Below are 12,788 nucleotides of genomic sequence, written 5' to 3' on the forward strand. Positions count from 1 at the left end.
CCCCCCCCCGGCAGCCTGCTATGGGGTTTGAGGATGGAGAGGGGGAGTCCTGGTGGCTCCAGGCTCTGATATACTCCACGGGGAACCTGGAGCTTCCTTACCATCTCTGCTGTTCCCTTCCCTAGGCAGATGCTGCTTCTTAACTGGGAAAAATCCGAGTGCAAGACTGACTGCTGTTGAGTCCAGCTGCGTGCATGCAGGCTTGGGAGGACAAGCTGCTGTTAAAGCGATGCAGAAAGGTGAGCAGGTCCCTGACTGTGTTCAGGCACGGAGTCTGCTGGGGAGCTGCAGCTGGTGTCCTGGATTAGGTGCTGCTAGGGATTGTAAATTGTCAGTTAAGCAAACTGAGTAGTCCCTATAGGTAATCTGTACCAAAGAAATGCCTGTGTTGTGTTTTGTCTGGGACAGCACAAAGCATATGCCTCAAATTGCTGTGACTTGTATGTTTAAGCTGTGAATAAGACTCTTTAAAAAACAGTGGCATCCCTGTGTGTTGGAAGTAGGGCTACCTCATTTTCCTAAATGTCCTTCCTTTGTGGATGAGGCCCATCTGTGCAGGTAGCCCACTCCTAAAGGATCTGAGGGATTTACTCCCTTCCAGAAGAAAGTGCACAACAGGTTTTGCAGTGCTGTGCGCCCAGCTGCTTTATGAGAAAGCACCAAACAGAAGTAAGCAGCCTTGGTCTAACCAAAGCAGAGCCTGAGTTGTGCTGGATCCGTTCTCCTCTGAAGGAGGAAGAGGGACTTGTGTGGGTGAGGATCCTGCACGCCTGCCTTGTTGTTTCTGTCTCCTTGGTTGTGTTACAAAGCAGCATCTGTTTCTCTGTAGCCATTGTGATCACCGAGCAGCCAGTCTCCGTCTCCGTCCCTGTTGGATACTCCTTTGCTCTGCGATGCAGAGCTGAGGCCTGCACATCTCTGCAGTACCAATGGTTTTGTCAGCACCAGGTAATGCTTTTATTTGGAGATAGCCCATGCAGTCACAAGCTAGTGGAATGCACTGCAGTATAATGGAGATGACTTTCTATGGACAAATCTGATGGGAACTGGGAAGGTAGAAGTGAAAAGAACAAAGAGCAGAAGGAAATAGGATATGTTTGCATGATTGTGCTTGCCTAGAGCTTCAGTAGATGCTACGTGGGGGTACTAGGCTCCTCCTTCCTGTATCCTTCTGACTGGAAGAGAGGACAAAACCAGGGACTTTCCACTCTTCCTGCTCTTAACAAGGTCCTCCTAGTGCTTTCTGCTACCAGTGATGAAAATGGTGTGTGCTGCCCCTGGCCTGTGTTTTCTTTTTAGTCTGTCTGCTGCCAGATTCCTGATGCCACTGAACAAGACTTGCTCATCACTGCACAGCAGACCCAACTCTACACCTGCAGAGTCAATGACCTCTATAAAAATGCTGTCTTCTCTAACTGGGTGAAAGTGGAGGTCCATCAGTGTGTTGCCAGAGGTATGAGCATGTCTTCACACTTTTCTCTATTTTATGTTTTGCACAAATATCGTCCATGGATGAAATGTTGCAGCCCCTTGCAACAGTCACTCTTTGCAGTTCTAGGGTGAGTGTGTCCTCCCAGCTCTAAAATCATCATACAGAAAGATTATTCTAGTGAAATGACTGTACAGGTCCAAGCTGGAYGACTTTGTCTCTGCTCTGGATATGTCAGATCCTGTTAGGATACCAATAACCCAGGCTGTTTTTACCTGTGCCTCCTGCTGATAACTCACCAGAGATTTCCCAAACAGATGTTATGCTGGGTATTTACCAATTTGCATTTGGCAGATGGACTCAAGGAAGAAACTCAGAACAGCAGTCTGGCTATTTCAAAGCTGAGCAAAATAACTCTGGGTGTGTCTGACCTCAGCATGTTGACTGCACCCTTGGCAGGAGATGTTGAGCCTCTTCAGGCATCAGGGCACATTTGGGACTGGAAAGCAAAAGGTATCGCTATGGTTTGTCAGTGAGTGATCTTACTGCTACAGATGTTGCTCTTGAGGACTCCCTGCTCCAAGAGCAGGAGATACAGAGGCACTTCCAGAATAGCAGCCTTACTGCGGGACAGTATCTCTGTATGCAAGTGGAGACAATTTATTTTTCTAGCAGTCTGCCCAGACTCTTTTACAGGGGAAAAAATGCCTTTATTTCCTATCCTGGCAGAGAGGATCAACTCTGTTTSTTGCTTCACAGGTCTACTCCCTCAGCTTTGGCGAGGAGAACCAGTCATCATCCTCAACCCCACTGAGCAGAAGGTAGAAGTAGGGAAGCCACTACAACTGCAGTGTGCTGCCATGGGGGTCCCAGCCCCAAGCTTCCAGTGGTACCATAACGGGAATGTGCTGGAACACCAGAAGAAAAAAAAACTCTGGGTAATGTTGCCTCTGGGTGGTTCATAAGCTGTGGATGATGAGAGAAGCTCACTGCTGGGTCACAAGCATGGGGGAACCTCAGAAGGCTTGGAAAGACTGCTAAAATATGTTATTGTCACCCTCCATATGCCTGGCTCTTAAAGGCCCAGGCATGCTTTGATCTGTGTGAGAACAGAGATCTAGAAAATGAGGAAAAGTTGGCAACCCAATTATAGTCATGCACTGTTCTCCCAGCATGGCTTCCAGGGACAGGGTATGGCTGTGGCACAGTGTTTCAGGGCTGCTGGAGAAAGAAGGGAGGGTTTGGCAGAAGATCCTTGTGCTCTAGMAGCTGAGGTCTGCAATAAACTCTGTATGAGCTTACTGAGCTTCTTAGAAAAGTCATGGAAAAGCTTATTAGGCTGAGTTTTCTCAGGCAAAGAACAAGGTCTTGGTGAACAGCAACAAAAGAAACATTGAGTTCTGGGAACACGGATGTTTGGCAGATACTGTCAGGAGAACGCAAGCATTCATCATAAATAATGCGATTTAACTTTCAATCTGTCTAGATCAGCCATGCAAAGGTCAGCGACTCCGGCACATACCTCTGCTGCGCTTCTAATAGCCGTGGAGAGCACTGGACCAATGCAGTGGATATTCACGTGGGTGAGCAGAGCCAACTAACATCTGGTTTGTTACAAATCATCTTTTAGCGTGAGAAGTGAGGCAGGGAAGATTTTAGCGCTCTCGCCTGGAAAGGCTGTGCTGGTGAACAAGGAGCCCAGTGCGACAATGTTATCCTGGGGCTCACTCTGTGCAGGGGAAATTGGGCTATGGGCTGTTAGATGAGAAGTAGTAGGACGCGCAGCTCTGATACTTACACCTTTCCTCCATCTTGTACACTGTTAGTAACAAAAAAAGGTCACTGGTTTGAGATACCACTTCTCAGCAGAGCACAGCACAAAATGCTTCCAAGTGCCTTTCTTATTATTATTATTTCTTTTTTAGAATGTCATTAAAAAAATAGCCATGTTAAACAGTGGGTTGTTTACTTTTCAGCCTTGATTCCTGTCTAGAAAAATTTGTGTGCATTTGTGTGAATGCTGCATGCCAAACCCTGAGCAATAATGTGCTGGGCACTAAAATGTGGAGGGGGATGCTAGGCAGAGGTGGTGCATATGGGGCTTTTGGAGAGACTCACTGCTGCTGAAGCTAGAAACCATTTGTAGCCATAGCAACTTGTGAAAAGGCAACATGGGGCTCTACAGAGAAATTGGAGAGTCCTGGCAGTCCTGTGGCAGCTGTCACTGAAACAGCCTGCAAAGCACAATTTCACACCTTGGATATACTTGAAGCAATGATCTCAGTGGAGCTACACAAGCCCTCCCTAGCTGAAGACATGGGTGTCTGTTAGTCCCTGCTGACAGGCCAGAGCAGTGATAAATGGAATTCCTTGATAACAGAGCTCAAAATTAGCTAGGGAAGTGGTGTCTGTAAAATAAAAAACTCAGTGATCTTCCCGCATGTTTGTACAGCTACTTGACCACAGGGATGCTGCTGTATCCTTTGGCATGACTGAACTTGAAAAGGCTTTTGCATTCTGTGAAGTGTCTTGTGGGACATGGAGCTACACAGGGGGTTCGGATGAGGTCTTTCTGATTCCTGAGAGTAGAGAGGAGAACTGGTGACCTGTGTCAGAGCTGATAGGTTGCCAGGCAGGCAGATCAGCATGCAGGCAGCTGGGCATAGCTGAATCCTGGGTATTTGGCTGCTCACTCTCCATCTGCTTTAATTTTTGGTTGTGCGCATTTGAATGTGGCTTTTAAAGCACCTCTGATCAGCTCATAAGAAACCTGCCGTATTAGACTGTGCTCTTCGATGCTCACTCAGGTGTTCTTGCCCTGCTGAGGTGCTGGTTTAATAGGTGTCATCTCAAATTGTACTCAGGTCCTTTGCTGAAACTAATTTACTGTCTTACTGAGCGAAAGTATTACGTGCTCAGATTTACAGAGCTGGAAGGATGGTGTTTATTTCAGGAAGGTTCAAGCTGCTCCTGCTAGTAGGTCAGGCCTGATTCTGTGCTTCCTGTGTGATCTGAGGGATTCTGGTGAAAAGATGGCTTTCCAGGGCCTCATACATACAAAGTATGATGGCTGCTTTGGTCCTGTGCCTTTGCTAGGCCATGAAACAGAAATAGCACAGGATGGCATTGCTGGCTCTTGACTCCATCTAGAGATTTTTCTATGCCGTAGGTTTCTTATCTGACTGTTCAGACTGGCTGTAAACTCTCTAAATTGCAAATTGCTCCTGTCTGACTAGGGAGCCTTGTCTACTGTCCCTCACTCCTTGCAGCTAGCAAAATAGTGTTCAAGATAAATGAGTAGTGGGAAAGGAGTATCGGACTGGGTTGGGTTGAAAATGTGAAGACTCTATAGTTTTAACATGCAACAGGCAGCTCTGCCGGAGGCAGAAGAGGACAAATGGGCTTGTTCTGATGGCTTTCCAGGCATCCATGGAGCATTAGCAGCACTGTCAGCACTGCGTATCCAGGTCATAAAAGTCTTTCAAACTCATGAAATTTATGCAATTAAAAAATATTCCCTTACTTTCTTCATTTAGAGCCTTTAGGGTTTCAGGGCTTTCTCCTGGGCCTTATTATTATTATATAAAAAAAGTTGAAGCTGTTAGGGTAATGATAACTTTAAACTGAGAGAGCTCAGGGGATGGGATGCCTGTGCTGATGCCCACTGGACGTGCTTGCACCAATGAAGTACCATGCTGCGCTCCTAGTCAGGCAGGGAAGGTTATGGAGCTCATGAAAATGACTCATGTTTGGGGTGGCACTTCTGAGCCAGAATTAGTAAGAGGCAGAGAAGGGCAACCCAGGGTGTTGAAATGCTCTGGAAATCTTATCAGAATCTAAAGCAAACAATCTACTTCCTAAGTGCTGACCATTCATGGGGAGATGATATTTGTTTTGAAACTTATGTTGACTGAGTTTCTTCCCCGAGTCCTTCTGTTTCCTTTGCTTTGCCCGCAATGAGGGAGCAGGCAGGTCCTCCTGGGAAGAGCAGCAGCCCAGGCAGGGCTGATACAAGCAGTACAGACTTCCTGACAGGCAGTAGTGACTTTTCCACACTAGCCCTCCTTCCCCCAGCCTGCCCCTTCTGTGAGCTTTGCTTTGTCTAGACTGGTCACTAGACTAGTATCTTTAAGTGGGTAGTGAAAAACTCGTTTGAGGAATAGCCTGTGTTGTTCACTGAGCTGCACTGCTGTGGTGTTTGATCCAGCTTTGCATAGCCAGGGGCCGTGGGGATGGGTTTGAGACCCATCTGTGATGGGAGTTGGCATTGGGAAGCTGGGTGCTGAGCATGGGCTTATCATTTTCCTTCTTTCTTTTCCAGGTACATGTCACTCTGAAAAGTTTTTTGGTGAGTACTGTGAGTACTTTTCCTGAGCAATTATTCCCCTCTTTAAAAGTAAAGCTCTGGAGTGGATGTGAGGACATGACATAGGAGTRTTTTTCCTGTGGAGACCATTTTGAGCCTTTATGTCCACATTGTCACTGGCTCTGCTGACACTGTTCTTTTGGGATCAAAGTTGCAAAGCACAGAATGAGTCTCATCCCCTGCCAAGAACTAGTCAGTCYCAGCAAATGGAGTAAGACTATTCCTAATGAGTCACTCAGTCGCAGTCTCTGCCTGTCAAATGACTTCGTAAAGTCCTGTTTGCATGACACCTTTTTGCCCTCTTTGAAAGAGGTACTTGGATGAGGACAAAGTTCTTTTCTCCTGTGGCTGGTTTTCCCACAGTGGAAGCTGTGGGCTAAAATGAAACAAGAATCTGGGACTTCTGGCCTTCAAACTCATGGGGGAAAGGAGCTCTTACGCCTGGCTCCGTGCTCCCGCTTCCAAGGCACTGCTGGCATGCAGGACTCGGACACAACAGAGTGGATGCTGAATACCTTCAGTACCACAGATTCTCCTGCGCTGCTGGGATTTTACTTTCCAAGTAAAACTTCTCAAGTGTTGCTTTCAGTATGATGGTTATGAGACCGTATTTTGTCAAAATGTTTAAAAGACCCCAAAATGCCTGAGAATGAAATGAAAATATCCTTTTGATTTGTCTGCTGACAGCCCTCCCAGCCCCCAAAACACTGCTCTGGTTCCAAGCAGAAGGGCATAATGTGAAGCTGCTAGCTCTCTGGACAAGTCAAACAAAACTTAAAGTTAAAAACTAGATTTGTTCACTGAAATACTATACCCTGGGGTGGGGGCGGTGGGGAACGACAACTCAAGGATTGTGGCAGTGTAGAGTATATATATCCTGACTAAATGTAAGAAAAGATTTCATGTATCATCAGTCTAATTGAATGAAATGATACCTTGATCCCAGCTGAGCATTTACAGCTTTGTCGTTTGTTAGCTACAGACAAGATAGCGCTTTTAGTGGGCAACAACCATTACCAGCATCATCCAAACCTGATGGCTCCTGTCACAGATGTATTTGAACTGAGTCTTCTTCTAAAGCAACTGGGGTTCCAGGTTGTGTCTCTTCTGGACCTGAACAAGGCTGAGATGATGACAGCGGTCAGTCGATTCCTGCAGCTCCTGGGGAAAGGGGTCTACGGTAAGGCAAAGTCAGACTGGCCATCCACTGAGGCTGAGTAGGCAATAGCCAATGCAAGCTTAACAGTGGTTGATGCAAGGGAGGAGGAAGGATTCAGCAATAACTTTTCAATTTCTTTCTTTTAGTGTAACAGCTGTTATGAACTTTTCTTTATGTGGGGAAGGGGAGCCCTACAGCACAGTCTGTAGGAGTATCAGACTTGGCAGGAGCATCCAGATAAATGCTGCTCAGTTTTGGTCAGGTTACAGATAGTCATAACAGGTGTTTCTCTGTCGCGTGTCTAGCTTTTAACTCAAATAGCATGGTTTTGTGCTGCAGTGCTGTGATTTTGGGGAGCCAGTGCACGGGAGAAGCTGTTTTAATTTCTTCTAAGAAAAGATAAAATCTAGGAGATTGTTTTTAAAGTGAATATTGGTGGCTCCACAGAGTTCCTTTGCAAGGGTAAGAACCCATTTTGATTGTTGCAGCTGGCCACAATTTCCTTGTTTCTCTTTCCTGGTGGTCAAATTTGAGGCACTAGCAGCTTTTTTGCAGAAATGTAGAGCATTTAGGTACCTTAGTTTGGAGTTGCTGGGCTTTGAGCTTATCACAGACTGTCCTCATGACTGACCATCCCTTAAAAATGAAATCGAAGAATAGATACTGTGGATCTTAAAGCAAGCATTCRGTCGTTGGTGGAAATAGCTTTTTTGGGGACTGTGAGGCCCTCTCAACATGACAAAATACCCTGGAAACACCTGGTAGATGGTTTCTTCCAAACCTCAGAGAGGCACAGCCTGCTTTGTATGATGCTTTTTTTTTCTCCCAGTCCTCTAGTCTTAGTAACGTTCTAGGATATTCTGACAGAAGACATACGTGCAGGCCAATGCCAGCTTGGTGATCAGTGTGAGATTTGGATGTTGTGCAAAGGATAAGGACAAGGCCACAAACGAAATGTTAATATGAAGAAATACAGCAAAGCTACCTCCTTCTGGGAATCTCTGACTCACTCTGGGAGGTTCAGCTGGTGTGGAAAGGGAACACACAATTGTCACTGCTTGGGCTGAGTGCATCATCTGATGACAACTTATTCCTGTGATTTCACTTGTAAACTTCCTTTTGTGGTTTCTCTTTGAAATCCTCTTCCATCTCAGGCGTTACCTCCTCTCTCCCTCACCAGAGTCCTCTGCTTCCCTGGGCTCCCGTGGGGAGCTTCCCATGCTTCTTCCATGGATGCAGCTGCAGATCTACCCAGCAAATCTTTATCCATAGCATATGGCAACCAGACAACATTTTCTTTACACTGAGATTCCCTTATTTTCGTAAGCATTGGAGAGAAAAAATATTTTAAATGACAAACCTATCATGCTATCATGCCTTTTTTAAAATTGCCAGTGTTTTTCTGCATTCTTGGCCATTGATTATGGCAAAATTGATTTTGTGCACTGTCAAGGAAAATATTAACAGCTGAGGAAAATATTAACCTTAATAAGCTCTAGGTGTTTGCAGGCATAGCCTGCACTGAATAGTGATTTTTCTTCACAGCTTTCTATGCTGAGTGGCCTGCTAATGTATCGAGACAGGAAACATCAGGCTAGCCCCAGTACAGTGATCAAGTTGAAGACTTGTCATATTTGGGTGGCATCCAGACTTGCAGTGAGGACTTTGGTCAGTTTGTCTGCTGATTGCCCCAGGGTTTCTAGGTCAGAACAGCTCCTCGCTGTGATGCATCTTCCAGTGTATCTTCAGATGTTTGTCTTGCATAACATTAAAATAAACTGGTGAACAGCAAGTCATTGAAATGAACTTGTCATGTTGATAGAAGTGCATGTTTAGAACAAGCCAACAATTTATCCTAAACGTTGTGTGTGCCTTTCAAAGCACTAGCTTCAGAATAAAGGCCCAGAACCAGTTGATAGATTAAGAATTCAGATAGCTCAGATGCAGAAGCTTCAGGATGTTGCTAAGAGCTGAAAAAAGTAGTACCTTACCACCTTAGGCCTCTTTTAATTCAGGGATTCTCTGCATGACCAGGCCTCCATTGTATGTACTTACAAAGCCATGTGTGACCTATACAGGGGTTGGTGCAAAGGGACTTTTGCAGGGGAGCAGGAGACTGCAAATCCTGCTCACAGCAAGATTGTCATCCACACAAGATCCGGCTGGTTGTGGCTTGCTTTATCAGGTCTTGAGGACCTCCAAGCATGAAGCTCCTCACTTTTCCACCTGCCTGTCTCAGAGCTGCACCACCCTCCAGGGATAAGTCTTTTTTCCTGTCCAGCCTGACCCTTCTCAGGTATAGTCTGTGCCCATTTCCCCATGTTACACCTGCCACTGCTAAGAGTTGTCTCTGTAACAGCCTGTACAGGAGCTCTAGGCTGCTGTTAGACCTTGGCTTTACCTTTACTTTACCAGACTAACCCTGGACCCCACCTTCTCAACAGCCCTTGCTGGCCTTTTGCTAGTTTCTCCATCTCCTTCTTGAACTGATGGCCCTAAAACTGGACACAGGATCCAAGTGGGGCCTCTCCATGGCCAAGAAGAGGGTGTGACAGCTTTCCTTGCCCTGCTGGTCGTGCGTCTCCTAGTGTAGCCTCCTGTGTGTTTTGCTTTACCCCCATTAGAGCCCCAGTGCTGGCTCACCTTCAGCCTGGTGGTCGTCATGATCCCAGGCCCTTGTCTCCAGGGCTGCTGGTCAAGCAGTAGCTCCCCAGCCAAAACGATGCCTGGGGTTATCTGCCCCGATGCAGGACTTTGCGTGGTTTATTATTGAACCTTATCTGAGATTTCTCAAGACCTGAGCCAACACAGGCTTCCTTTTGAGACACAGAGCTGTTGTGTGACTACATGTTTGAAGTGATCTAGCTAGCTTTTTAATTCACCTTCCAGGGATGGTGGCTTATCTTTCTCCCTGCTCTCTCTCTAGATCTCTTAGAAGGGCAGGCCCCAAACCCATGCTGAATATGTAACCCTCAGGCAGCAAGGACTCTCCCTAGATGTTATTTCAACCATCCTAAAAAGTCCCTAGTCAAAAACTAATGTCAGAAATGCAACAGAGGAAAAAGTTGCAAGTGAAATACTAGGAATATATCGTCATATGTTATTTAAGCTGTATGCTGACATTTCCTGTATTATAACCAGTCTCTGGAACTTCCCTTTTATATTTTGGTACTCAGAAGCCAGTCTTGGATCAGCAGTTTTGCAAAACGTGGGAAGACAATGAAATTAAATGCTTAATTAAAAAAAAATCTTCTTTTACTCAAAATGTTGAGGGGGTTGTTTAAAGTGAGAGATTACGTTTAGAACAGATTTCCAGCAAAGTTGTTCAGCCAGCATGAATCCTGATGTTTCCTCTCTCTTGAATGGAACTAGAGTCATTTTTATTTTGTGGTTTGTGTAGTGCAGGGAGCACTCAATGGTTTATTCAGGTTGCAAAACAAGCCCCCAAAGGTTAGAAAGTGCTGTCCGGAGCTGTTTGTGTTGTCTTAACCTGAGCCCTTCTGCGTCTGTGCATTTTGATGCTGTATCTATTGACACATTTGCATTGTATTTTCATAGACAAGGACTATGCCATACTTGGGGCAGATGATATTTGGCACTCACTGTGTTATTTTTTATATGTTTGTATGTTTATATGTTATTATTTAATATTTTTCTTTCCTATATTATTTTACTCTCCTCAGTTAGAGATGATCCCTGCATGTGATTCACTTTCATCATGGAAAGCCTGCAATGACTACCGATTTAATCACTTTTGGGGGGCTTTTCTATGTTTCAGTTCTTTCCAAGTTCTTCCCAAGTGTCAGTGATGCTATCAGACCAGTGCCTTGGTCTGGTAAGGGATCTCATTATCTTAATTTTATGCACAGAAACCAGAACTAGACAGATGAGAGCCAGAAGTGCTTTACTACTTTAGAGGCCAAAACCAAAATCCTGCATCTGATTTTTTCAGAATACTTCCCATCTGATACTCTTAGAGTCTCAAAGCAGGATTTTGTGGCTTTGGTTTGCCAGTTATGAAAGTTTAAAACTTCTGCAAGTCAAAGCCAACTGCTTCTGACTGGGGTTCCAGAAGAAGAGGAACCCAAACCTTTCAGGCACCTGTGAAAACAGCCATTTGAGTAACTTTCATCCCTTGAGAATAGAAACCAAAGATGATTTTAGATTGTCTTTACTATGAGATCATACTCTCACTCTTTCAGTTCCTGCTCCATTTGCTACATCCCTTCCAGCATCAAAAATCAAATGGATGTCTTGCAAACTACAGAGGCAGGAGCAGTGTGGGAAAGTAGAGGAGGTGGTTATTCAATGAAGCAAGGGCTGTGGCAGCAAATCTGACTTAAGAAGTTCCCCTGCTTTTGCTCTTAGCTGCTTGTTCCTATTTCTGAACCCTGGTTCTCCACTGTCCCGTAATTGCAGCAACACAACTGTTTGCGTCATTTTGTYGAGCTATTTTCAATGCCTTTCAGTTCCCTGAGCTGTCTTTCAACAAAATCCCGCAAACAGTTGTACTGGGGCTGGGAAGGGCTAGCAAGCTTCTGCGCAGCTTTCTTTCAGAAGGCTACAGCTCACATGAGGATCCCTTCATGGAAAGAAAGCCCTTCTGCAAATGCATATGTGGGGAGCTAAATGGGAGTCAGAGAGAAGCACCACATTTGGCCTCCTCTGTGCTGGGCTTTCCAAGCTGGAGGTTCCCATATTGCCTTCTCTCATGAAGGCAGAAACTATTATTATGGTTTACATGCTTAAGAGTAAAACTCCAAACCAAAATCCCTGTTGGATGTTGGACTCCAGAGGTCCCTTCTCACCAACTCCTCTAAGAGTCTGACTCCCACCTTACAGGGCTGGTAGCTGGTTTGAGATCATTGAAGCATACAGTACACATGGTCAGGTCTCTGTCTTGATTTTCACTGATTAATAAAGTACAAGCAGACTTTTGAAAGCTGAAGGGTGTTTTCCATCACCTAATGCATTGCCAGTGTCTGCTCCAAAACTAGAAAGCTGTAGAGCTTCGCATTTAAAAGATTGTTAGTATATTTTGATCAGGGTGAAACACTTCTTTGTCCATTGTCTCATTCTCACTAAGAGCCAAACCTCTTTTAATCAAAACTTTGTACAAAAATGGAACTCAGCCTTTCAGATTCTGAGCCTGGATGTTGTAGTGCAGGTTGTTACTGTTTGGCAAATATCCAAACCTCGTGACATTGGGGTCTCCTGAAGAACAGTGGTGGAAGGCGTAAGTAGAGGAGARCCTCTCAGGTCTGAAAGGAGGAAATTTTGAAGAAAGGCAAAATTGTGAGGTCAATTCAGTTCCAGTTTCCTGCTTAAAGTTGCTACTGGCCCGGGTCTGTCCTGTGCCAGTATCCCTTCAGGGTGGAATATGGGACATGGTCATGGGGAGCTAGGAGTCTGCAGGTTTGCACTGTGACTTATCCTTTCCTCATCACATTCCCAGCTATATTTTACTATGCCGGCCATGGATATGAACATTCGGGGAGGAACTACATGGTCCCTATTGATGCCCCACAGCCCTACGCCCCTGAGAACTGCATCAGCGTGCAGAGGATCCTCCAGAAGATGCAGCAGCGGCGGACAGCCCTGAATCTCATTCTTCTGGATACCTGCAGGAAATGGTAGGGTGCTTTTCACCTTTCTTCTTTAGGGATGGGCAGAACATGGCATTTAGAGGGGTAAGGAAAGCAGCTGTCAGCCTCAGCCCTCATTCAGCAATGTCACTGTTCAGAGATGTTCTCATGGGTTGCCAGGGGCATGTGCTCTGTCTCTCTCTTGAGCCGAGGCCTTTGTCACAGGTTATTAGACTGCGTCATGAAGTC

At 45.5% G+C, this 12,788-nt stretch overlaps 1 protein-coding gene across 2 annotated transcripts in view; it reads left to right on the plus strand.

The window, feature by feature from the left end:
- The first annotated feature begins 129 nt into the window (after positions 1–129).
- LOC146598206 (mucosa-associated lymphoid tissue lymphoma translocation protein 1-like) overlaps positions 130–12,788 on the plus strand; it is a 31,810-nt gene continuing 19,151 nt past the window's right edge. For both annotated transcript variants that reach the window (XM_085300689.1, XM_085300690.1), the window contains exons 1-8: positions 130–239; positions 830–948; positions 1,300–1,453; positions 2,189–2,367; positions 2,916–3,012; positions 5,751–5,777; positions 6,772–6,975; positions 12,410–12,587. In XM_085300689.1, the coding sequence (XP_085156815.1) occupies positions 230–239; positions 830–948; positions 1,300–1,453; positions 2,189–2,367; positions 2,916–3,012; positions 5,751–5,777; positions 6,772–6,975; positions 12,410–12,587 (968 nt within the window). In that variant the 5' untranslated portion in view covers positions 130–229. The remainder of the gene's footprint in view (positions 240–829; positions 949–1,299; positions 1,454–2,188; positions 2,368–2,915; positions 3,013–5,750; positions 5,778–6,771; positions 6,976–12,409; positions 12,588–12,788) is intronic.

Source organism: Rhea americana, unplaced genomic scaffold (assembly GCF_003343005.1).
Source record: "Rhea americana isolate MKP2758 unplaced genomic scaffold, rheAme1 scaffold_168, whole genome shotgun sequence".
Classification (NCBI taxonomy): Eukaryota; Metazoa; Chordata; class Aves; order Rheiformes; family Rheidae; genus Rhea; species Rhea americana.